The sequence below is a fragment of the Acomys russatus genome, chromosome 1, assembly GCF_903995435.1.
Source record: "Acomys russatus chromosome 1, mAcoRus1.1, whole genome shotgun sequence".
Lineage (NCBI taxonomy): Eukaryota > Metazoa > Chordata > Mammalia > Rodentia > Muridae > Acomys > Acomys russatus.
The window spans coordinates 19,380,505-19,407,472 of NC_067137.1; the positions used below are offsets into that span (position 1 = coordinate 19,380,505).

The 26,968-nt window shown below is 40.2% G+C and overlaps 2 protein-coding genes across 3 annotated transcripts in view; one reads left to right on the forward strand and one right to left on the reverse strand.

The window, feature by feature from the left end:
- The window catches only part of Memo1 (mediator of cell motility 1), a 94,051-nt gene that overhangs the window by 21,901 nt on the left and 45,182 nt on the right, over positions 1–26,968 (forward strand). For both annotated transcript variants that reach the window (XM_051167757.1, XM_051167837.1), the window contains 2 exons: positions 19,065–19,146; positions 23,326–23,394. In XM_051167757.1, the coding sequence (XP_051023714.1) occupies positions 19,065–19,146; positions 23,326–23,394 (151 nt within the window). The remainder of the gene's footprint in view (positions 1–19,064; positions 19,147–23,325; positions 23,395–26,968) is intronic.
- On the reverse strand, positions 16,064–19,027 carry LOC127195198 (acyl-CoA-binding domain-containing protein 7-like). Its single transcript, XM_051152603.1, has 2 exons — positions 19,000–19,027; positions 16,064–16,569 (listed from the first exon to the last, which is right to left on the reverse strand). The coding sequence occupies exons 1-2, from the start codon at positions 19,025–19,027 to the stop codon at positions 16,265–16,267; spliced, it is 333 nt and encodes a 110-aa protein (XP_051008560.1). The 3' UTR covers positions 16,064–16,264.

The window sequence follows — 26,968 nt, forward strand, 5'->3', positions numbered from 1 at the left end:
AGCTCTGCCTCCCAAGTGTTGGGATTAAAGGTGTGCAACACCACGCCCAACTAAATAAAATACTTTTTAAATTTTAAAATGAAAAAGAGAGCCAGCTGAAGTGGAACATGCCTGTAATCCTAGTCTCTAAGAGGCGGAAGCAGGGCCGGTGAGGTGACTCACAGATAAAGGCACCAATTGCCAAGTATATGTCCTGCGTTCAACCCTCGGGCCACCATCTCCTCCAAGTTGTCCCCTAAGCACCAGCACACACATGCCACAGCATGCACAATAACAAACAAGGACGTAGACACAGACAGGGGAACACACACACACACACACACCCCACTCACAAATAAATAAATGTAAGTTTTAGAAAGACTAAAGCCAGGTGTGATACTGCATTCCTTTAATCTCAACTCTCAGAAGGCAGAGGTAAGTGGATCTCTCTGAGCCAGCCTACATAGTGTGTGAATTCCAGGACAGCAAAGGCTGCATAATGAGACACCCCCCTCCTCCCACCACCACCATCACCACCCTTTCCCCCCAGGAAAAAAAAGAAACATATTTTCAAGAGACATGGTTAAGAGGACCACTTCAGCCAGCATGGTGCCAAACACCTTCATATCACAGCACTTGGGCGGTAGAGGCAGGTGGATCTGTGTGAATTTAAGGCCAGCCAGGTCTACAAAGCATGTTCCAGATCAGTTATTTGATGAGACTTTATGTCAAAAAAAGATCACTCCAAGATGAAGTCCAGACTGTTGGTTTACATACTGAGTTCCAGTCCAGACAGGGCTACTAAGACCCTAAGTAAAAATAAAATAAAATAGATCTGTGATTACAACACAGGCAAGGGTGTGCTCAAAAGTTAACATGTGCTGGGCAGGTGTGGTAGCACATGCCTTTAATCCCAGCACTCAGGAGGCAGAGGCAGGTGGATTGCTGTGAGTTCGAGGCCAACCTGGTCTACAGAGTGAGTCCAGACAGCCAAGGCTAACACATAGAGACCCTATCTCTGAAAAAAACAAAAAGAAAAATCAAAAAGTTACATGTGCTGTCTGGAGATGCCTCAGCAAGGTCCAAGACAGCCAAGGCTACGCAGTGAAACCTTGTCTCGAAAAACCACAAAACAAAACAAAGAAAGTCAATGTGCCTTTTATTTTGAATAATCTTTTATGTGTCCCGGATTTTATTTATGCACCACGCATTAGCAGTCATTCCGTGACTTCTACGATCTCCCAATTGTTTGCACGTTTCATCGTTCATTGTTGTAGAGTCATTTTCCAAATGTCATTATTCTCTTTAGAACATTTTTTGACTTGAGACGCTGTTAAACCTATAGTGGTGGAAGCAAGTTTTGCAAAATTCAAAAGCCTGAAATGTATAATTTAGCAATAAATATTGTCAGCTGTTCCCTTGATGTGACAGGTTCATTCTTCATTTTCAAGGAAATAACTGCTGAATACCCACGATTAAGTGGCCACCATTTATCAGTTCTGTTCTGTTTGTAAGTGGCTAGTTCCCGTGCAGCTCAGTCACGCGCCCCCTGACATGGCAGTCTTCTGTTCTAGTGTGTAGGATTTGAAAAGCTGTGCACCCAAGGATTGAGATGTACTGTGTAATACTTGGAGCTTTACCAAGGACATTTCCTATATGAAACTTTAGTTGAAGGTGTACTGTGTGCTACCTTCTAATAGGATGTCTGAAGTTCAGATGTTTTCCACGGTTGTGGAGGAAACATCAGGGCAAATAACAAACTGGGGAAGACAGCAAATAATGTTTCCATATTATGAAAGACTTGAAATCTAGTATTATTATGAAAGTTGTACTTTTTGAAAGGGTCTTGCGGATTCCTAAGAGAAGTCCTTTGGGAACTTTTAAAAGTCCTTACGACTTCCCACCTTGGCAGTTATATGAAGGGAAGAACGGGTTAGGGCCGTGCTCCGGTGGGAGAGCACGCACCCAGCCTGAGTAAGACAAGGGGTTGACTCTCCATCATTGCAAAAAAAGAAACCAATAAGCCAAATCCCAGACCCTTTCTTATGCTTTCTAATCAAGTCTTGCTATGTAATCCAGGCTGGCCTTGAGCCTTGAACTCTTGGTAAGCCTCCTGCCTCAGCTTCTTGAGTACTGGGATTACAGAAGTGTGTCACTATGCTCAGCATTTTCTTTCTTGACTCTTAAGGATTGGATCTAGGGCCTTGTCCATCCTGGGTGTACTACTAGTTACTTTTTGTTGGCTGTCATGAAACGCCATGAACAAAAGCAGGAATTTATTTTAGCTTATGGGTCCAGAGGGAGAAATTATAGTGGTGGGGTTTGACGTTGCAGCAGGAGAAGGAAACTGAAAGATCATATTTTCAACATTAGATATGAAGCAGAGAGAAAGAACTGGAAGTGGGGTGAGGCTGTATACTCTCAAAACCCACCCCTAGTCATGTGCTTCCTCTAGAAAGGCCACGACTTCTAAGAGTCCCATAACCTCTCGAAGCAGTACCATAGCTAGGGACCGAGTGTTTGGATTTTTTGAGTCTATGAGGGACACTCTCATTCAGACCACCACACGGGCCGGCACCTCACCACTGAGCTACAGCCTTACCCTTTACAACTTTTTATTTTTTTTTTTAAAAGATGGGATCTTTTTACATAGTTCTGTGTTTCCTGGGACTCACTATGTACTCACATGGAACTCATAGGAGTCTGGTCTCCAACTCACAGAGATTTGTCTGCCTCTGCTCTCCAAATGCTGGGATTAAAGGAATGCACCATTACACTTGGCCAGTGGCTACCAGCTTAAAAAAAATTAGATACTTAATTTTAAAAACTTAATTATGTGTATCTGTATGTGGGTATATGCACAGGCTGGTTTCCCTGAGCTGGAGTTAGTGACAGCATTACTGAGCTGCCTAATGTTGGCGCTAGGAACCAAACTTAGGTCCTCTTGAAGGGCAGTGTTTCTAGCTGCTGAGCTGTCTCTGCAGCCCGTGGTTATCAGTTTTAATCTTTCTCTACACCTCCATGCTCAGCATGCCCCATGCAAGTTACTGTTTCCCTTCTATTAATTACAGTGGCTTATTTTGGTATAATTCTCAAGGGGGCTGTGGGGAAGAGTAATTTATGTTTTTCGTTGTGAGCCTAGCCTTTAATGGCTGAGCCATCTCTCCAGCCCAGGGAAGAGTGATTTATGTCACACCTGATTGTGATGTATTTCCTAGCTGCTGCTGCTTTTTTGTTCTTGTTGGTTTTGTTTTGTTTTTTGTGTTTTTGAGTGTCTCCTGTAGCCTTGCAGTCATTATTATGTGGTGTACACTTTTAATCCCAGCATTTGGGAGGCAGAGGCAGGCGAATCTCTGTGAGTTGGATGTCAGCCTGGTCTACAGGGTGAGTTGCAGGACAGCCAGGGCTACACAGAGAAACCCTGTTCTAGAAAAACCAAAAACCAATCCACACAAAACCAAAAAACCCTAACAACAACAACAACAACAACAACAACAACAACAACAACAACAACCACCACCACCAAACAAAAACCTTTACTTTTTGGAAGTAGTTATTTTCCTTCTATTGCACACAGAATAGCAATGAGATAAATAGTTCTCCTTTTTAAGTGAAATTTATTTTATAACTTGAGATGACTTAGTATTTACTTGCTGTCTGTCTGTTTTCCTTTAGAATTTACCTGCATGGGAACAGAGACTTGCTCGTCTTGATGACTGACATTTGTATAACCGGAAACAGCACTGGTGTGTCATAGGCATTTGTGACACCTATTCAGCTTGCTAGTACTTTTCATTAGTGCCTTTCCAGTTTAAGTCTATTTTGGTTGTGTGTGTGTGTGTATAAATTTATGTATACATGCATATGGGGATTGTTGAGTTTTTCTTCGGTTGTTCTTTTCCTTATGTATTGAGGCAGATGCTCTCAGTGAACCAGGAGCTTGCTGTTTCTGCTCTTCTGCTTAGGCAGCGTGCTCTGGTGATTCTTCTTTCCCTCCTGCATTCTGGGATTACAGATGGGCCTCCACAGCTGCCTTGCTTTCATCCTTTCTGGGGATCTAGACTCTGGTCCTTGCACTTGCACACTCAGTATTTTACCCACTAAGCCATTTCCATATATTCTGTATTTAAATTTTTTTCCCATTTACAGTTTTACTTATTTTTTGAGGTAGGTTATATTATGTAGTGCTGGTTTGCTTGGAACTCATTATGTAAACTCAAAATGATTCACCTGCCTCTGGGATTAAAGGCATGTGTCAATGTGTTATTACACTCAGCCTTAAAAATTTTCCATTTTAAAATTTACATTAGACACACACACACACACACACACACACACACACACACACTCACACACACAGCGAGACAGTGCTCACATATGATGGTCAGATCAACTCGAGGGAGTTGGTTTTCTCCTTCCAAATTGTAGATCCTGGGGAATTGGACAAGTCATCAGTTTGGTGACAGAAACCTTTAACTTGCTGAGCCGTTCATTCCTTCCTTTGCCCTAAAAGTATTGAACTGATAATTGTTCTTTCTTTTGCTACATTATCTTTCTCCCAGTGTTCAGTCATGAAGCACTAATTTCAGGAAAAATGCTTGTTGAAGTAATTGAAATTAGCTACAGTAAGAATAGTTGAAAAATCGTTTACTTTGACTTCAGTTATACATGTGCTTCTATGCCCAAAGCTATGTAATGCTTTTTTTAAAAATTAAAATTAAAATTAAAATTTTTTTATTTTTTTGAGAAAAGGTTTTACTTTATAGCTCTGGCTATCCTAGCCTAGAATGTTCTATCAGACCAGGGTGATCTCCAACTCACAGAGATCCACCTTCCTCTGCCTCCTAAGTGTAAGGATTAAAGGTGAGTGGCGTCATGTCCATCCATTGCAATTTTCTTTTCTTTTTTCTTTTTTCTTTTTTTGGGAGGGGGGTTTGAGACAGGGTTTCTCTGTGTAGCCTTGGCTGTCCTGCACTCACTTTGTAGACCAGGTTGGCCTCGAACTCACAGCGATTCACCTGCCTCTGCCTCCCAAGTGCTGGAGTTAAAGGTGTGTGCCATCACTGTCCGGCCATGTTTGCAATTTTTAAATGATATTCCTTTTATTATTTAAGGGGGAAAAATGTAGTATGACAGCAGAGAATCCTTAGAAGTTTCATTCTGTCAGTACCTGTGTGTGTTACTGTGAGCATTTTCATTATGTCAGTACCTGTGTGTGCTACTGTGAGCATTTTCATTATGTCAGCACCTGTGTGTGCTACTGTGAGCATTTTCATTCTGTCAGCACCTGTGTGTGCTACTGTGAGCATTTTCATTGTGTCAGCACCTGTGTGTGCTACTGTGAGCATTTTCATTGTGTCAGCACCTGTGTGTGCTACTGTGAGCATTTTCATTGTGTCAGCACCTGTGTGTGCTACTGTGAGCATTTTCATTGTGTCAGCACCTGTGTGTGCTACTGTGAGCATTTTCATTGTGTCGGCACCTGTGTGTGCTACTGTGAGCATTTTCATTGTGTCGGCACCTGTGTGTGCTACTGTGAGCATTTTCATTCTGTCAGCACCTGTGTGTGCTACTGTGAGCATTTTCATTGTGTCAGCACCTGTGTGTGCTACTGTGAGCATTTTCATTGTGTCGGCACCTGTGTGTGCTACTGTGAGCATTTTGTTGTTTTTGTTTGGCATGCAGCATTACAAGCATCAGGTTCAGCTGCTTTACTGTTTGGCCTGTGATATCAAAGACATGCTCTGTCTCTATAGATGCTTCATTCATGTTTTTATTGATGTTTTTTGGTTTTTGAGATGTTAGATGAAAATAGAAACCATGTGTGTGCAAATGTTTACTTGGAAGCAAAAAAAATTTTTTTTTTCCTTTTCAAAACAGAGTTTATTTGTATAACAGCTCTAGCTGTCCTGGAACTCTCTTTGTAGACCAGGCTGGCCTTGAACTCACATAGATCCACCTGCCTCTGCCTCTGGATCAAAGGCATGGGCCACCACTCCTGCCTTTGGAAGCAAATTTAAGTCATTAGGGACTGGCGAGTTACTTAGAAGTTCAGGACATTTGCTGCTATAGCAAAAGGACGCTGTTCCGAAGACTGTTCAGTACAGCACTGAAGAGGCAGCTGCTGTCACTACCAAGAGTGCCAGGGGCTGACTAGAAAAGTATAGTTTTTAGCTGGGTGGTGGTGGCACATGCCTTTAATCCCAGGAGGCAGAGGCAGGTTGATTTCTGCTTTGAGGCTAGCCTGCTTACAGATTCAGGAAAGTCAGGGTGACACAGAGAAACCTTGTCTCAAAACATAACAACAATAAATAAAACAAAACACCCCTAATGTGCTGAGTAATAAAGGGCAATCCTAAAAGTTCTCATTCTGTATGAATTCACTTAGGAATATTCTCCAGACGGCAAAACTATAGTGACTGAGAACAGCCTTGGTTGTCAGGCAGGTAATAGTGATTAAGGGGGTGCCTGAAGCAGGTGTGACTCAGAGGGACACAATCTAGGAGTCTTTGTGGTGGAAGAGCGCTGTCTCACTGAGTGGAGCTGCATGTGCATAGACGGCCCATGTCCCTGCAGTCACTGGGCTAATATCAGCCCCCTGTGTTGATGTTGTTCTGTCCTCACTGGAGGAACTGGGAAAGGGCATGTGGGACCTTCTTAACTTCATGCAGCTGCCTATACATTTATTAATATTAAAAATTAAAAATATAAAAAGTAATTCATGTTATAAAAGAGGTACAGAATATAGATAAACATGAAGCTAAAACAAGTTACCTATTTTAAACTTTTTTCTGTGCCTTTGCATAAACATGAGATTATTCTCTCTATATAGCTTGGTACCCTGTTTAATTCACTTATTAACAGTGAGTCTAACATGTGCAATTTGCAGTTTAAATATTGCCAGAAAGTTTTTTGTGTATTAGTATAGTCTTAATAAATGGTTAACTGAACCTAGTAACTTTTCTGATACAAAGGAAAGGCAGTTTTTAAGGAAATTCAGTTATCTGCAACATTAATCTAAAATCACAATATAAATAACTAAACATATAAATAAGATGGTAAAGTCATCAACTTGTTTGATATATAACCCCCATCCCCACCCCAGAATTTCTCTGTGTAGACTTGGCTAGTCTGAACTCACTTTGTAGATCAGACTGGCCTGGAACTCACAGAGATCTGCCTGCTTCTGCATCCCTGAGTACTGGGATTACAGGCATGTGCTCAGCTTTTTTTGCTTGTTTTTACTTTTTTTGTTACAATTTGTTTGCATGCTGTGGCATGAGCTTTTCCTTATAAATAAATAGATGTGAAAAAAGTAGAGCTGGTGAAGATTTTTCTGAATGATATCTTGTTACTTAATTGCTTGCTTTGCTATGTAGGTCTTAAAATTCTCTGAATCTATCTCTGTAAGATTTCTCTTACTTTGAAGAGGATCAACCTTATATTTTATTTTGACTTTCTTGGGCCTCTCACTTTAGATAAAGCAATTTAAATGTTAATTTCATCAGAAAACATCCTGAGAGTCTAATAATTCTGTCTTTCTGACAGGGTCCCATTATGTAGCCCCTGGCTCTTCTGTAAGTTGCTATGTAAACCATGCTAGCCTTGAACTCAAAGAGATCTGCTTGCCTCTGCCTCCACCTCCCACTTGTAAGCCCTGGTATTAAACATTTATGCTACCATGTCTGGCTGAGAACATTTTTTTTTTATTGTTTTGTGAACTTACACATTGAGCATACCATGATTTGTATCATCTTTAAGCAGTTGGAACTTTTAAGTTGGCTCTGAGTTTTTTGGCATGACTAATAATTTTTGTGTGGTGTCTCCCCGCACCCCCCCTCCCACACCCCCAACCTGGGTTTCTCTGTGTAGCCCTGGCTGTTCTGGAACTCACTCTGTAGACCAGGCTAGTGCAAATGCAGAAACCTGCCTCTGCCTCCCTGAGTACTGGGAATTAGGAGTCATTTTATCACTACGTTTTTTTTAAACACCAGTAGAATTTAGTTTTATCCTAGGTTCCTGGGCTTTCTGGAAGGCTATTAAATGTTGATCCACCTCTTCAGCCTGACGTTTTGTTTTGTTTTTTTGATACAGGGTTTCTCTGTGTAGCCTTGGCTGTCCTGGACTTGTTTTGTAGACCAGGCTGGCCTTGACCTCACAAAGATCCATCTGCCTCTGTCTCCCAAGTGCTGGGATTATAGGCATGTGCCACCATACCTGGCCCAACTAATATTTTTTTTGACAACTTTTTTCTTGAGAGTTTTGTGTGTGTGTGTGGGGGGGGGGGGCGGGGAAGAGGGGAGGGAGAGAGAGACAGAACTATCTATACATACCATTGAGATTAAGTAGTTGGCTCATATAATTATGAAGGCTGACCACTCCTAAGACCTGTAGTCAGCCAGCTAGATACCCAGAATAGTCGATGGTGTTGCTCTGCCCGAGGCAGAGTCGTGAGAACCGAGGAGCCCCAGAGCCCATCGTATGCCTTTAGTCCAAAGACAAGTTAACTGAGATCTGGAAGATCCATGGTGTTAGTCTGAATGTGAAGAAAGCAGGAAACATCCGATGTTCTAGCTCTTTGGTGCTTACGTTAGTGACTTCTCTATCTTGAGGAAGATCAATTTCTCTGTTATGTTTCACTGGCTCTCAATCTTCCTAATGCTGTAGCACTTTAGTACAGTTCCTGATGTTGTGGTGATTCCAACCATAACATTTATTTTGTTGCTACGTCATAACTGTAACTTTGCTATTGTTATGAATGAATTGTAATATAATTCCTGATATGCAGCATATCTGATATATGGTCCCCAAAATTGTAGCAACCCACAGGTTGAGAACCGCTGTTCTATTTAGACCTGATTGGGTGAGGGCCACTCACTTTAAGAAAAGTGTTTTAAGTGTTAACCTCATCTAGAAACACTCTCACAGATTGATTCTGAGTAGTGTTTGATCAAGTATTGGATACAGGGTGGCCTGTATTTATGTATAAATGGGTACTGGGCTTATTTTTTACATTTACTGTCACAGATAGATAATCTATCATTTATTTAAGCAACTCTGATTTGTGTGTGTGTGTGTGTGTGTGTGTGTGTGTGTGTGTGTGTGTGTGTGTGTTCCGAGACAGGGTTTCTCTTTGTATCCCTGGCTATCCAAGAACTCACAGAGACCCACCTGCCTCTGCTTCCCACGTGCTGAGATTAAAGCTGCATGCTCCACCACCATCCTGTTCAAACTGTGATTTTTACTACTTAAGCAAAGTATCACATTATTTGGAAAATCAGTAAATATTCCTTTGTATGTTTTCATGATAAAACTATGAAATCAATTTTCAAAGCTTTATCCCAGCATGATTGCTTCATGTTTTTTTTTTTTTTTTTCATGAAAATCATTAGTTTGTCTTAAGTGGTAATGTTATGTATTCTCTCCCTTTAAGCCAGTTCCTCATGCTCTGTGTGTACACCCTGCTAGCTGCCATGTTGGTATTTCTTAGTTTCTAATACAGCTTGAAGGAAGCATGTGTTACCAATTTTGCCTTCAAAATGAGTCCTTTTATTCCCCTCAATGGGGTCAGTAACATAACGGGCCACCAATTGCATAAGCAAGTAGATTTTTGTTCTTGACCATGGAGTGGGTGATGAATTTGCAGATCAATTTTTCTGCCCTTAGGGGTTGAGAGGATATAAATACTGAGTGAAAAATGAAGAGGGGTGATAAGTTGTTAAACAGAAATATTCATTTTTCCCCCCTTGAGATTGGAAAATATCCAGGGTGCAGGTGCCAACTCCTTTCTGTTCTTTTGTCCTCCCCCTCCCCCAGTGGTTGCCCTGCCAATTGTCAGCTGTCATTACAGTGGGTGGCTGTGTATTTTAACATGGAGATGGAATTATAATGAAGTTAGAGGTGGTCTAGCAGTCAGGCTGGCGTTCATTTGAGTCTAAGCAGTTGTGACAAGCCTACCTGAAAGAAAACTAACCTACAGGCATTTTGACCTCTAAGATAAATAAGATTAGGATGTGGCAAAAATCCAGTTAGGTCACCCTAGACAGCTTTCCAAGTCACAGTGACATGGGATTACCTAGAAAAGGTAATGTATGCACACAGTTTTCATACTTACAATTTCATATTGATATTATCTAGAGGTGTGGGATCGGGTTCATTTTCCCCACTGGTTGAATTAAAAGGCAGAAATTTTCCCTCTCTCAAGACAAGGTTTCCCTGTTTAGCCTTGGCTGTCTTGGACTCACTTTTCAGGCTGCCCTCAAACTTACAGAGATCTACCTGCCTCTGCCTCCTGAGTGCTGGGATCCACGCCTGGCAAGGCAGGAATTTTTGAAAGTCGAGCAGTGCTAAAGTTTTATTCAAAGTGACAGAAGAAGAAAACCTAGTGAAAGGAGAGTATCCTGACCTAGGGTCCTGTCTGGGGTGCTAGATGAGGCCAGGAAGATCAGGATCCTATCTTTGGATTCTTAATCTCGTTATTTAATAACTTCAGATAGTTCCAAATGGAAGCTTAAGGACAGTGTTTGGTCTTTGGAGACAGAGTTTCTCTGTGTAGCCTTGGTTGTCCTGGACTAGCTTTGTAGACCACGCTGGCCTCAAACTCACAGCGATCTGCCTGCCTCTGCCTCCCAGGTGCTGGGATCAACTGTGTGTGCCATCACACCCGCCTAAGGACAGTTTTTTATAAAGAGTTTAAAAGAGAAACACCAGAGAGGCAAGCTAGAACTCTCAGCAGCTATCTGGAAGAGGATAATGGAGAAAAGGTTATGTAGCATTTGACCTGCGCTCTCGTGGAGGTCACCCACACACTGAGGAAGAGGAGCTTAAAGAGGAAGGACACTCACAGTACAAAGGGGTAAAAAGCATACTAGGGTCTGGCCAGCATCCAAAAGAAAGACAGAATGTTGGGCTGGAAAGATGGCTCAGTAGTTAACAGCACCTGAGGTTCCTGCAGAGGGCTGAGGTTTGGTGCCAGTACCTGCATAATGGCTTACAACTGTTAACTCCGTTTTCCAGGCATTAGACATCCTCTTTGGTAGGCATGGCAAGCACACAGTCCACATACATACATGCAGGCAAAACACACATTCACACCCAACCCACCCACCCACACAGAGTCACAGAGTGGATAGGGAAGGGAGAAGAGTTGAATCTGGAGCTGGGTGTGGTGGCACATCCTGTAATCCCAGCACATGTATTTGTGTGTATATGTGTGGGTGCATGCATGCCATGGCATGTATTTGGAGATCAGAGGACATCTTGTAGGAGTTGGTTCTCTCTTTAATCCTGAGGATTAGACTCAGCTTGTCAGGCTTGGTGAGATGCACCTTTTCCTACTGAGCCATCTCACTGGCCTCCTTTTCCTTAAAAAGAAAAAGAATGTTTAAAAGGTGGCTCTGGAGGTGCTATAAGTGAAATTAGAATCTGAGAAGGTGAAATGCGCGGTCATTAGGGCTGCACAGGGATGTGTGTGTCCCTTTGCCTGTAAGCTGGATATCTCGGCATGATTACTAAAAAAACGAAGTGTTGTAGCTGAAAAGGGAGAAAGGCCTTACCCAGTTAATCATGCTGACAAAGGTGTCAGATCCCTTGGAACTGGAAGTACAGACAGTTGAGAGCTGCCATGTGGGTGCTGGGAACAGAACCCAGGTCCTTTGGAAGAACAGGCAGTGTTCTTAACCACTGAGCCATCTCTCCAGCCCCCCTTTCAACACTTTTGAATGCCAGATCTATCTATCTAAATTAATTGGGGAAAAAAAATACTATGCTTGTTTTGTAGTTGATACCTTGTTCATCTTATTTGTTTAGCCTACTTATTAGTAGAATTTAAAAATTGGCTCTTTTCTGAAATTTTCTGGATGAGTTATTGAAGTTTAAATTGAGTAGATTTAAGATAATATTTAGTTTAAGTTATGTGTCTGTGTGAGGGTATATGCATGTGAATGCTGGTGCTTGTGTTGGCCAGAAGAGTTCATTGGATTTTCTATAGCTCGAATTTTTGGTGGTTGTGAACCATCTAACCTGTGTGCTGAGAATCCAACTCTCGTGCTCTGCAAGAACAAGCCCTTCAGTGGTCGTTGGCACAACCCTCAGCCTGGGCTATGGGGACTTACACCTCTGGAAATCTGGTCACCTGAAATATGTGTTTAGTTCCAGATACCTTTCCTTTCTTAGGCTTCACTTTCTCTTGTCATTAAGTCTCTCTCCTGCTTCTTTTCTTTCCTGTCCATTTGAACTGTTTGTTCAGTTGCTTCCTCAGTTTCAGGCAACCGTGTGCTATGGTGATCCTCTCACCCCCACTCTGGTGCGAACTGTGCTATTTGGGAGTAGTTTGCTTATGAACTCGGTCCTGGTGGTGAACTGGGCTGTTTGGCATGAGATACTCAGAAGCTGGGACACTGGAGCCAAGAGCTCACTGCCAGGACTGCCACTGTACAGGACTGCAGTTGCGTCTTCATCTGTCAGGCTTTCCGTTGTCAGCACCGCAGCCATTCCTGCTTGTGCCCTTAGCTCTCTGCTGCTGCTTCCCCTCTCCCACCTCCCTCTTTGGGGCTAGTTCAGCCACACTACTGCAAACAGGCAAGAAAATACCATTTAGAAAAGCACTTTATTGAGCCTAATGCTGTAATTTCAGGGGAAGCAGCACAGGAGATTATCTCCCAGCTAGTTGACTCAGCGGTCCTGACTAGCTTTATACAGCCCAGAGTGGGTGCTTGGACCCATCTTAGCCATTTGTTTTGGATCATCAGAGCCGCTTGTTTAAGCTAGTTTTTAGCGTTATCTTTTAGTGCTTACTCATCATAGTCATTGAGATGGACCAGCCACAGCTCGCCTCACATAGTCCCTCTGTGATGGGGAAGTGCCTCCCTCTGGCCAAAGTGGAAATGATTTCAAGGTCATCTACATTTATTCAGGATTGTGAAAGGAAAAATGTGGTGCAAACTGTTTCACACAGTTCTGGCTGGGGCTGTGCGTTTAGGAGCCAGGACAATCAGCTGCAGTTTTTGCTTAGTTGTCTCAAGGTGTCCATGGAGTGTTCAGGATGCCTAGTGCTGGCAAAAGGGTAGTCCAGCTGGCCGTTAGGCGGATAGTCTTTTTTTTTTCCCCAAGACAGAGTTGCAAGAGAGGGTACAACAGCTACTAATTAAGAAGTCCAATTGTCTGTTCCTACTGTCCTTGTTTATTTGCAGGAAATGAGCATCCAAAAGTATTGTCTTAACAGTGTGAAGATAGGGCTGGGCGGTGATGGCACATGCCTTTAATTCCCAGCACTCAGGTGATAGAGGCAGGCGATGATGCCATTGTGGTTTACAGAGCAAGTTCCAGGGCAGCCAGGGGAACAAACAAATAAAAAGCAAAAAACTCCCAAACCAAACCAAAAAGAGAAAATGGAACAAACAACTTTTTTTTGGCGGGGCATGGGGGGGGGGGAGGGGCTTGGGGTGGGGTGTGGGAGGAGAAAAGGAGTGGGTCCAAGACAGGGTCTCTCTGTGTAGCCCTGGCTGTCCTGGAACTTGCTTTGTACACCAGGCTGACCTCGAACTCACAGAGATCCATCTGCCTCTGCCTCCTGAGTGCTGAGATTACTGGCATGGGCCACTGTGCTTGGCATAAGACTTTTACTAATACTGGTTGATTTTTTTTTTAAAGGTTTATTTTATGTGTATGGATGTTGGCAAGAGCAAACAAGTTCTCAACAATTGAGTCATCTCCAGCCCCACTGGTAGTGATTTTCACAGTTTTTTTGTGGTGTTTACTAACTGCATAGTACTCAGAGAAAGCTAGGTGAACATCATCCAGAATATTACTTAATTATATATGGAGTTTTACAATTTAAATTTATACTTTGGGTGTAATTTTGGAATAGTAGAATCATGTTAGTGCTTGAATTCTGTTAATAGTAAACAGTGGGTTAGAAAGGCTATGATTAATATACTTAAAAGTTGCTTTGATGTCCATAGACGAAACTGTTCTACCAAAACCAAATGCTGTTTTTAATTATATCTCCTTAGCAGGATATACTGGCTTGAGTTCTGCAGCACTAACTATAGGATTGTTAGCCTGTAATACATACTTAATGTAGAAACAGCTTATCATTAAAAAATGCATTTTCCCCATCGCTAAACATAGACCCGTTTGCTCACAAATGAATAGATGAACTGAAATGTTGAGGGTAGACAATCTGGTTTGATCTTAAGATAATAGAATTCATAGATTTTCGCGCTGGAGAGATGGCTCAGTGGTTAAGAGCACTGGGTGCTCTTCCAGAGGTCCTGAGTTCAATTCCCAGAAACCACATGGTGATTTACAATCATCTATAATGAGATCTGGTGCCCTCTTCTGGCCTATAGGTGTACAGGTAGGCAGAGCACTGTATATATAATAAATAAATAAATAAAATTTAGGTTTTCACTGTTAAAAATAGTGGTAACTATAGATATCATAGATGTGCTTACCTTACTTGAGATATTTGTGTTTTTCTTCAAAGAATTTTGAATAGAAGTGGACAGTGTATTTTATTAAGTGATTTCCTGCCCCCAAGTATAGCGATGAATGATTATATTTAAAATTTATTTAAAAATTTTTATTTCATATTTTGGTGAGCTGGCTTAGCGAGTAAAGACGCTTTTGCATAAGCTTGGTGACGTGAGTCTAATCCTTGGAACCCACATAAAGAAAGAAGGAGACAACTAGCTCAACAGAAGTGTCTTCTAAACCTCCACACATATCTTGTGGCACATAATGCCCATCCCTGTATTACATACACACACAACACACACACACACACACACACTCTCTCTCTCTCTCTCTTTAAAAATTGTGTTATTTGAAGATATTTGTATAAGTTAAAACTTTTTATTCAGATATTTGCTGCTACTAGATAGAAGTAAAAATTATTTTCTATATTTAACATTGCTTTTAAAAATTATATTTATTCATTTTTATTTTTTGCCTGCATATATGCATGTATGTGGATGAAGTGTGTGCTTGGTGCCTGCAGAATCCTAAGAGGGCATCAGCTCCTCTGGAACTGTAGTTAAGGATGGCTGTGAGTCACTATGTGGGCTCTAGGCACCAAACCTGGGTCCTCTGCAAGAGCAACAGTGTGCTTAACACCTGAACCATCTCTCTAGCCCTATATTTAACGTTGTAACCACAAAAAACGCAACCTTTTATCTACATTGAAGGTAATCATGTTGGTACAAAAAATGCAATTTTAGATTTAGGTTACTTGCTGTCTCAATAGATACAGTTTAAGAAACACTAAATCCCTGAATGTTGGTTTCCCAGTGATATTAATTGATAGTTTTCTTTACTGTGAGGTATTAAGGTTAATCTATCCTACCTGAAATGTTGCAGTCATCAAGTTAGAAGTCTTAAGATATGCTGAAAAACTCCATTCAGTTCTTTGTTGGTGTGGTTTGCTTTCTTTCTAATTTCTGTCAATTAATTTGTAAATACTTTCACACAGAGCTTTTAATCCAGAAAAGCAGACACTGCCCGGTTAACTGATTTTTCATAACCACAAAATCCACTGATGAGAGATTTTTCTTTCCTGGCTATGATGTTCATTACAGAGTTTTGGATCCTGTTGTTTTGTTTTGTTTTTTGCTTTGTTTTGTTTTTTGAGAAGGGGTTTCTCTTTGTAGCCCTGGCTGTCTGGAACTTACTTTGTAGACCTGGCTGGCCTCAAATTCAAAAGATCCATCTGCCTCTGCCTCTTGAGTGCTGGGATTAAAGGTGCTCTCCACCACACCTGGCTACTGTTCATGTTTTTGAAGATCTCCTGTTTTTTCTCTCCTTGTACTGTGTTTTTATTTGTCTCTTGAATTACTGCTTTTTATGTCATCTGATAATCCAGCTACACAATTCTAGAGGAGTTCCACGTCCTTTTGTTCCTGAACAAGTAATTGAACACAGCCACACATTTGTAGCTGAATCAGAGACAATTAATCAAGATGTATTACACTACTATGTGGGAGGAAGTGTGCCAAACCAAGGATAGAGTTCAGCAGCTCAAAGCGTGCAATGTACAAAGAGTTAGTGTTTAAAAAAAAAAAAAAAAAAAAAAAACCAATCCAGGCATTTATTAGAGTTTATATGCATACTATAAAACAACTTTTGAAAGGAATTTTTAAAGTCATCTTGCTCAAGCAAGTAAAATTGAGGAACTGTGTTGACATAGTACTAAGTAATATACTTCATGCTAATAAAAAAGTACCCATGATTTGGTCACTAATGCCTATGACAGCTTCCAAAGGACATCTGTTTCCTTAGTCGAATTCTAAATTCCATATTTCTCAATCAGCTGTCTTGCTTTAGAAATATAAGCACTCATGGCATCTTCCTTTGACAACCCTTTTTGGAGGTTCCACGCTTCCCACTTGGCCTTGCCCTTTAAGTCTAACATTGCTGGACATGCACCGATGTTGATGTCCCCAATGATGGACTGTTTGTAGAGCCCGTAGAGTTCTTTGAGTTCTTCATCTTCTGGTCTACTTTTCAACTTCCTCACGTCTTGTGTAGCCTGGTCAAAATCAGCCTGCAGGGATATAGTGATGAGATGAGGTACAGAATGCGATGGCTCTCCTGGCTCAAGGGTCCCCGAGTTGGTGTTTTTATGTTAGCTTATCCAGGGCTTTTTGGCTCATTAGGATAGTGCAGGCTTTCCTGTGCATGCTGCTACCTGAGGTTCTGTATATAACTTAATGTATATCTCTTCTAGCATATTAACTCTACTCAAGGGTGTGTCAAGGTCACCCTTGGACACACTGGGGTGTCTCTCATCTGTACCATTGGGCAGTTCGAGTTGTCCTTTCTGTACGAGGTTGGTTTCCAGCTTGCCTCTTTGCCCACTTGTTTTCTTTTTTATATGCTAATTTTGTAAGGGTTGTTTAAATGAGGTTTCTGGACTGACTTTGTTGCACTCAGGACTTCTCCATCTCTTTCCCTCCTTCCTCCTCATCCTACTTCTTTCCTCTCTTCTCCTTTCTGAAGCAGTGTCTCTAAGCTGGCTTGAATCCATACTTTTTCTGCTTTAGCCTTCTTGCTGCTAGGATTGCAGACACATGCTAGTGTGCAGCTTCTTGATCTATTTTAACATCTTGGCTGCCATCATTTGTCTATCCACTGTTCTACCATTCCCTTGACCTTACCACCTACCTGAAAGGACTCTCAAATCTATGGTTCATTCTCAATTCCGCTTTCCATCCCAAAGATTCTTCTTACTCTTTACCACCTGAGCATTGTCTAGTATTATGTACTATAATTTATTTTGCCTAAAATCAGTCTTTTTTAAAAGTTTACTTTTTATGTGTATGGCTGTTTTTGCCTTCATGTGTTCCTGTGTACCATTTGAGTTCAGCACCATGGAAACAGGAAGAGTGCTGGATCGTTTGGGACTAGTACTGCAGTCTTTAGCTTCTCTATGGGCAGTAGGAACCAAGGCCAGGGCCGAGGAAGAGCAGCCAGGTCTCCTAACCCTGACCCATCTCTCCACTCCCAAAGTCTTCATTTTAAAACAAGCTTTGCATAAGTAATATCTACAACATCCTTGTTTATAACCAGTCTCCTGTCAGTACTCTAAAGGTGGTGGGACCCAGGAGAATGGATAAATGATAAGTGAGCTGGGCTGAAGTCTTATGCAATACCCAACTTCACCTAGAACATCAGGCAATTTATACTCTGAGGGTTAAGAGGAGTCACATGAGTTAAGTTCTCATGAGTTCAAGCTGTATATAGCCAGAAGGACAAGCTACATATGGCAAAACATGTTTTCCCATAGAGGCATATAAAAGATAGTTTCTGTGAAGTCCTGGGCAAACAGAAGATTGGCTGCTTTCTAGCTGATTACTGTCTGCATAAATGAGAATTATAACTGTTTCCCAAAGGGAATGAAAAAAGAAGGGGGGGGGTTGACGTTTACAGTGAAACAGGAAAGTCTATTTCAATTTTGGATTAAAATGAGACACCAAATTCACTAATGTGATGAGGTTTCTCAACATGGGTAGGGATCTGAAATTTTTAGAGAGGCTGAACTTTCTGGTTATAGTTTAAAGATTTAAGTGTAGCCACACAGCAGTATTAGTATTTATTTATTATGTGGGTATGCTTATGAGAGACAGAGAGAGAGAGAGAGAGAGAGAGAGAGAGAGAGAGAGAGAGAGAGAGAGAGAGAGAGAGAGAATGTGTGTGTGTGAGAGTGTGTGTGTGTGTGTAGGTCAGACCAAACCTTGAGTGAGCCCTCACCTGTGCCTTGTTTGAGACAGGGTGTTCCTTTTGCTGTTTGCCATTGGGAACCCCACTCTAGCTGGCCTGTGAACTTCCAGGTATTGTGCTGTCTCTACCTACCAGCTTGCAGTGGAGCATGGGAGCACAGACAAGTTCTACTGCTGCTTTCTTACGTGGGTTCTGGGGAATTCCTGCTCAGGCCTTCACTCTTGTGTGGCATGCACTTGTCTCTTTAGCTTTATTCAGTTGTTCAGATAGAGATACTGTGTTAAGTGGGAAGTTGACTTTAAACTGTGCTTTGGCTGATGCAGTGAGAGAGAAGAAAAAGGGCAGTGATTGTGATAGGCTTGCACTTAGGTGAGCAGAGGATGAAGGACATTGAAGAAGTCTGGCTCTGCTGATGTCAGGAGATTCTTAGACTAGTGAACTAGAGAGATAAGAAGTGAAGAGAGTGAGTTGGTGTAAGCTGAACTTATGGACATAATGGAGTTCTTAGTTATTAATTCGATAGTGAAGGAAAGTGGTGGAGTAGATGGGTATGGATCACTGAGTGTGGGAGTTTTTAACTACGTGATGCCATTTCAGTGACCAAGTAAACTCAGGGTTTGTGCTGTACAAAAAATAGTTTACTTAATTATACCTTTTTTGTTTACTTGAGTATTCTGCTTCTTGTTATATTTTGCTTATATGTTACCCCAAATATAACTTGTTTATCTGTATGAAGACACTTCTAAGATGTGTATAAGACCAGATTTTAGTTTGTCAGGATTCATTCAGCCCTGTCAATACGGCTGAATGTGTGGTATCTGTAGCACATCGCTTTGCTGACTCTTTGTCTCCTTGTCTCTCCATAGGACCTCAGCTCAATGCCCAGCTAGAAGGCTGGCTTTCACAAGTACAGTCTACGAAAAGACCTGCTAGAGCCATTATTGCACCGTAAGCAACAGCTTTAACATGTTTATTATTGATAAAAATGAGTGAATATTGGACTAAAAGTTAAAAACCAAATGCTGGCCTTGAGAGATGGTTTGATGTTAGCACTGTTTACTTCTCTTGCGGAGGATCTGAATGTGGCTCTCAGCACCTGTGCTGGGCAGATGACATCTGCATCTGACTCTAGTTCCAGGGGATCCAATGCCCTTTGCTGCCCTTTGTGAGCATACATAAAATAAAATGAACAAATACATCTTTACAAAAAATGGGGATTGATTGAGGTAGAAGCTTGACCTCTGGCTTCCTCATGCATATATGTACATGTACATATACCATGTACAAAGAACTTGGATTAATATTTGGTATGTACGTGTTCTATTGTTGAGCATTTCATATGTCAAATACACTGTGTGGTACTACATTATGACTTTCTGTCAGATCCACAATTTAAAAAGTTGTAGCATGCAAGTTTCTTAATCATTTGAACTTTACTTTATAAAATAGTAATTAATACCTCCTTATAGACATTCTATTTTGTTTCATTTTAAAAAATGTGTTGCTGGGATCAAGCCCATGTTCTTGGAGGTCAGAAGAAGGTATTAGATCCCCTGTCTGTAACTGGAGTTCCAGGTGCTTGTGAGCCACCATGTGGGTGCAGGGAGGCCTTTATAAAAGTAGCAAGCCCATTCTGCTACTGAGGGACACCTAGGCTGTTTCCATGTTCTGACTATTATGTATAAAGCAGCTATGAACATGATTGAGCATATGTCCCTGTTGTGTGATAGGGCATCTTCTGGGTATATTCCAAGGAGTGGAATAGCTGGGTCTTGAGGAAGCCCTATTCCCATTTTTCTGAGAAAGCGCCAGATAGCTTTCCAAAGTGGTTGTACTAGTTTGCATTCCCACCAGCAATGAAGGAGTGTTCCTCTCTCCCCACATCCTCGCCAACACGTGGTGTTATTTGAGTTTTTGACCTTAGCCATTCTGATAGGTGTAAGATGGAATCTCAGTGTCGTTTTGATTTGCATTTCTCTGATGACTAACGAGGACAAGCATTTCTTTAAGTGTTTCTCAGCCATTTGATATTCCTCTGCTGAGAATTCTCTGTTAAGTTCCAAGCCCCATTTCGCAATTGGGTTGTTTGGTTTTGTGGTGTTTAATTTCTTGAGTTCTTTATATATTTTGGATATTAAACCTTTGTCAGATGAAGGGTTGGTGAAAATCTTTTCCCAGTCTGTAGGCTGTCGCTTAGTTCTACTGACAGTGTCTCCTAAGAAACTGTGGTACATTTACACGATGGAATACTACTCAGCTATTAAAAACAAGGAATTCCCGAAATTTGTGGACAAATGGATTGATCTAGAAATTATTATAATGAGTGAGTTCACCCAGAAGCAAAAAGAGACAAATGGTATATACTCACTTATATCAAAACACTAGTCCAAGGGATATATACCATGAAAAACTTTACTTACCAAGAAAGTGGGTCAGAGGAGAGGACATCCTATTGAGACTTTAGGCAAGAGTAACATGGGAGAATAAGGAAATAGTAGGACCCACAGGGTCCTGGAAACCTACAGGAAGAACTTTATGACAGGCAGATCTGGGTCCTGGGGTCCTCCTCAAACTAAGGTACCAGCCAAGGAGAATATAGGCAGTAAACTTCGAACCCCTACCAAGACCTAGCTGACGAACAGGATATTCTCCACCGTTGAGTGGAGAGTGAGATCTGACTCTAACACGAACTCTGGTGTCCCTTTTCTGACCACGTCCCCTGGATGGGGAGGCCTGGCGGCACTCAGAGGAAAGAGAGCAAGTTACCAAGAAGAGACTCGATATTCTAAGAGCATATATAGGGGGAGGAGGTCTCCCTCAATCACAGACATAGGGGAGGGGAGAAGGGGAGAAGTGGGAGGGAGGGAAGAATGGGAGGAAACAGGGGAAGAGCTAACAGTCGAGATGTAATATGAATAAAATAATAAAATGGAAAAAAAAAAAATAAAAGTAGCAAGCTTTCTGGACCACCAAGCCACATTTCTAGCCCTCAGCAATTTTTTATAGTTTGGGAAAAGTATTTATTATTTGATCATCAAAATTAATAAAATTTTTGGTAACAACTGAATTTCATGCATATGTCTTCATTATTTCAACTCATTTTTAAGTTCGAAGTTGGCAAATGAATCTGTGGGTGGGATACAGAGTGATGTTACAGTTTTGAATGCAAGCTGGGTGCACCTGTAATCCCAGCACTCAGGGAGCCAGAGGCAGGCGGGTCTCTGTGAATTTGAGGCCAGCCTGGTCTACAAAGTGAGTCCAGGACAGCCATGGCTACACAGAGAAACCCTGTCTTGAGCCCCACCCCCCTCAAATTGAATGTAACATGAGATAATCAAGCCAATCAATTCATCCATCACTTCAGATGTTTGACGCCTGCTGTGGCCACATTGAATATCTAGACGTAAGCAAAGTTGAAACACACACCATTCCACTGTTGCTCTAGTCATTACATAGTCCTTTGACTGAGGCCTTGGTCCGTTCTGTCACCCTTTCCGCATAGCTGCTGGCTTGTTTGCTTATACAACCTAGGATCCCTCCTGTGGCAGTCATTAACAAAGAAACTGCCGCACAGACATGCTTACAGATGGTTTTGATGGGTGTTGGTCTTCGCTCTCTGTCTGTTTGAGACAGGATCTCTTTTTTGTTGCTGCTTGTGCTTGAGCTGCTTGTGCTTGCTTGTGCTTGCTGCTTGTGCTGGAGCTCCCGGGATTCTCCTGTATCCATCTCCAAACTTGCATGAGGACTGTGTGTGCTGCTGTGCCTGGCTTTGCTTGGGCTCTGGGGATTGGGATTCAAGGCCTTACAGTTGGACATATGAGCCACCTCCTCTCTTTGTTACTTTTTTCTTTTAAAGTAGAATATGTCTGTGTACTCGTGTATATTGATTTTCTTTATAGATTCAGCTGTTGATTGACATGTAGATTGATTCCATAACTTTCTTTGATTTTTGTGACTAGCCCTGCAGTGAAAATGGACATGAAGATTTTTGTTGTGGTATATTATTTTTAAGTCTTTTATATAAATCACCAGGTGTGGAACTACTGGATTTGTTCCATTGTTTTGCTCTGGTTGGTTTGATCTTTTTGAGGCAGGTTCTCACTGTGTATCCCAGGATAGCTTGGAATCCACTGCTATCAGGCTGACTTTTAACTCAGAGATCTATTTGCCTCTGCCTTTGTAGGGCTTCGGATTCATGGCGTGTGCCATCACGCCTACTCCTGCATTCTTTATTATTGCAGTCGTAGTTTGTTTATAGGAGTTCAGCAAATGGTATTATAGGACTTAAAATCAGTTGGCTATATGGAATTTCTGATAAGAATATTGCATATTTTTATTATTCATAAATTTTGATACTTTAACATTGTATAAAATCTTACGTACATATGAATATGTATAGTTTTTATTTCTTTTAGAATCAATTGTTAAAACATTTACCCTCATGGGCTATATACTGTCCACCAGTGATGTACCATTGTCAAAAAAAGTGACTCTACACTCAAGTAGCAGGAATGAGTTAAAAAAGAAAAATGATCAGAGGACAAAGCTGTTCTTTAGATGATAAGAGAATTAACTGAATACTGAAGCCAAGACTGTGAAGGGGAAAGAAAATGAGAGGCATAATACACAGAAACCAGTTTCTTTACTGCAAAAGGCAGAGGGGAATACAGCCATTGCAGGATATTTGGTTTGTTACTGTTATATAATAGACAGCTAATTTCACTACAGAGTAGTATCAGAAATTAGCAACTTAAAGTAAGCCCTGAATGTCTCCAAATGTTATTCTTTCCAACACCAAACCAAACTAGCTCTTGCTACCTCATTCCGTGCCCCAGTTGGGGCTGGCGATTAAACCCAAGACTTTTAGACTTGTGAAGTAGGTACTCTACCTCTGAGCTACATAACCAACACCTTAAAAATATTTTGCAAGTTTGTAATTGGAATATGGAATAATTATAAGTTCTTTATTACCTTCTAGGCATTGCATCATTAATTACATTGCTTTTTAATCTATATGTTCAATTCTTTGTATCATAGTTGTTATAGTTCTTCCTAAAATTTGTATTTTCTTTTAGACTATCTTGATTTTGAACCTGGAGATTAACTTAAAAACTGTTTTGTTTGTAGCCATGCAGGATACACGTACTGTGGGTCTTGTGCTGCCCATGCCTACAAACAAGTGGATCCATCTATTACGTAAGTAATGTAATTAATTAGGAACAGTTTGGAAATGTTGTAAAGGTTGCTTTGTCATAGAAATAATATTTCATTATTCTTGTTCTTATCCAGTTTAATTAGAGTGTAGACTTTTTAGGAATTCTGTCATACTTTGTATATATTAAGAAATACCTTAGTATTTTTTCTTTGTCTGAGTACATTTTACCTTGTCTTTAGTTGTCAAATGTTTGATTTTGAAACAACTACAAAGTTAAATATTTGGTTCTTAGTTTATATTTAAAAACCTAGATATGAACATTTTAAAGAAAAATGATATTCCCTTGCTCTTTTTAGTCATTTTTGGGATTATTAAAAGCAAAAAGTTTATATCTATAAAGAGAAATTAGCAAGATTTTTATTTGACCTTGGTCTGAAAGTCAGCCATAATCAAGGTTATTTTAAATAATACTTTGTTCTAAACTTTACTCTGTTTGGTAGACTTTTTGAAAAAAATTTAAGTAATTTATTCAGATTATATCTCAAGTGTTTGGTAGAATTTTTATTGATGATGTCATATGCTAGAGGCATGCCTCAGAAGTAGTTAGGGATATGCAGATAAGCACAGAGTCTGCTGGATGAAGTGTGAAGTGGGACTTAAGCAAACTGATGGAAGGTCAGAGTGAGAGGAGGAAGGAAAGGGTGAGGAAAAAACAGTAAAGGACAATGAGAAGGAGGTCAGGCACTCAGGGTAAAGAGAAGTGGTGACAAGTGGTACATGTGTAGTATCTAATAGCTAAAATTTGGGTAAATTTGAAAATATTTAAACAAGCTTATATTAGATCATATTAGCATTTTAGAAATCAGTTAGATCATTTTAATCACCAACATACTGAATAATAATCGAATATATAATTACTGGCTTGAATTTTAATTAAGTTCTAAGATTATCTTAGTGGGTCCTAAAGTGGAAAAGATAAAATGCAGTAAGACTGCAGCATACTATTATGTTTTAATATTCAATGTTTAATAGTGAATGAAATAAATATGATAGCTTAATATAATATTTTATAGATCATGAAAATGAATATTGTCAGAAATGGTGATGCACACCTGTAATCCCAGCAGTGAGGAGGCGGAGTTAGAAGATAACAAGTTTGGGGCCAGCAGGAGCTACATTGTGAGGCCATGTTATTAAATAAAATAATGAGATATACACGAGGCATTATGGTGATTTTAGAAAATATCACATATTAGACTAAAAGGAGGATATAAGTTTGTATAAAATTGAGAAGAAAGTGTGTACTATATGAAACAAATTTCCATAAAATGTTTTAAAAAACAAGTTTCCTTTAAAATTTTTATTTTTGATAACTTTATACATGTATATAAAGTCTTTTGATTTTATTCACTCCCCATTATGTACACTTACTGGCTTCCTGCTGTGCTCCTTCTTTTTGTTAGCTCATGTAGTTTAACTGGGGCTGCTTGCATAAGCATGAGTGTGGTTTACTTCTTGGAATGTGGTAGCTTAACAATGATCATATCACTGAAGATGACTCCCTCACCTCAGGAAACTATTAACTGCTCATAACAACTGGAATATTCCCCCGGAAAGTGTGTGTTTGTGTAGTTTAAAAAAAATACAAATAATGGAAAATTTGAGAGAGTAGTGTGTGTGTGTGTGTGTGTGTCAGTATAATCAAGATGGATGAGTAAAGAATTTATGAGACATTAAAAATAATGGGTATGACTTTTGCTTTGTTTGTTTGAGACAGGGTGTCTCTGTGTAGCCTTGGCTGTCCTGGACTCTCTTTGTAGACCAGGCTGGCCTCAAACTCACAGAGATCCATATGCCTCTGCCTTCCAAGAGTGCTGGGATTAAAGGCGTGGGTCACTACTGCTTGCTGGATATGACATTTTTTCTTACTGGTCTTATGCCTATTTTGTTTTCATTTCTGTTGGTTTCTTTTTTCTTTTCTTTCTTTCTTCTTTTTTTTTTTTATGGGAAAAAACATAAAATTTGGTGGGTAAGGAGGTGAGGAGGATCTTGGAGGGATTGAGGAGAGGAAGGAACGTGCTGCATGAAAAAAATTAAGAGATCTTAATGAGCTAGAGTTAAAAATAAACCCTTTACAATTATATTTAATTAAAAAATTGTCAAATCATTTTAATGGTGAAAAATAAAAGAATTTTCAAGTGCAGAAATAATTGTATGGGCTAGAAAGATGGCTCAGCAATTAGAGCACTAGCTACATTTCTAGCAGACCCAAGTTCAATTCCAAGCTCCCATATGGTAGCTCACAAGTATCTGTAACTCCAGTCTTGGGGCATTTGATGTCCTCCTCTGGCGTCCATTGTCACTAGGCATGCAGGTGGTGAACATGCATACACGCAGGCAAAACACTCAAACACAAAAATATTTTTAAAAAAGCTAAAAAGAATTAGAACAACAACAACAAAACCCTATTTATCAGAATAATAAAGACATTGGATATTAATGAAAATGACTTTTTTTTTTTGTATGATGATGCAGGTGAAATCCAGGATCTTAACACATGCTTAAAAAGCCCTCTAGTGCAGAAGCGTGTCCTTAGTCAATGCCGTAAACTTGAATGAGATATTAGATGAGAAACAAGTACATTTACTTATATCATAATGAAAGATAGTGGGAAAAGAAGCATTGCTTTCACATTTCTTTTACAAAATATAGCCAGGCTTGGTGGCACATACCTTTAATCCTAGTACTGGGCAGGCAGAGGCAGGAGCATATCTTTGAGTTCCAGGCCGTCCTGGTCTATTTAGTGAACTCCAGGATAGTCAGAATTTCATAGAGAGACCCTGCCTCAAAAAACAAAACATGTATATAGTTTTATACTACTTACATTGTTTATAAATATGTTGTTATTTATTATATAATATATGATAATATAATATTATTTATATGTTTATTATATATCTATAAGTCTTCTTTTATTATTATTATTATTATTATTATTATTATTATTATTATTATTTTTTTTTTTTTTTTTTTTTTTGAGACAGGGTTTCTCTGTGTAGCCTTAACTATCCTGGACTCACTTTGTAGACCAGGCTGGCCTCGAACTCACAGTGATCCACCTACCTCTGCCTCCCAAGTGCTGGGATTAAAGGCGTGCACCACCATGCCCGGCCTTTTATTATTTTTTATTTGTTTTTGGACAAAAGTCTGGCTTTGTAGCCTAGACTTGCCTTGAATTTGCAGCAGTCTTCCTGCCCCAGCTTCTGAAGTGTCAGGATTACAGGTGTATGCTATTATGCCAGACTTTGGATTAATGTATAATTTAGCTAGAAGATACCTCTGTCCTCATGTCTGCTTCTGCATTCAGTTTGTTACTATTTAATTTTGTATCTAAGAGATAAAGAAGGAAACCCATTCTCAGTCAGGTATGTAGTTTCAAAGGGGAGGAGCAGTACATATCTTCCCATTAAATGAGAAATGTTTCTCTTAAATACTAAACCAGAACTTAATAAAAATAGTTTCTTGAGGGTCAGTACAGATCTTTCAAATGATGTTTTATTATACAATTTCAGAAGTCATGCTTGTTCATACTGTCATCTGACATATATCTGACTT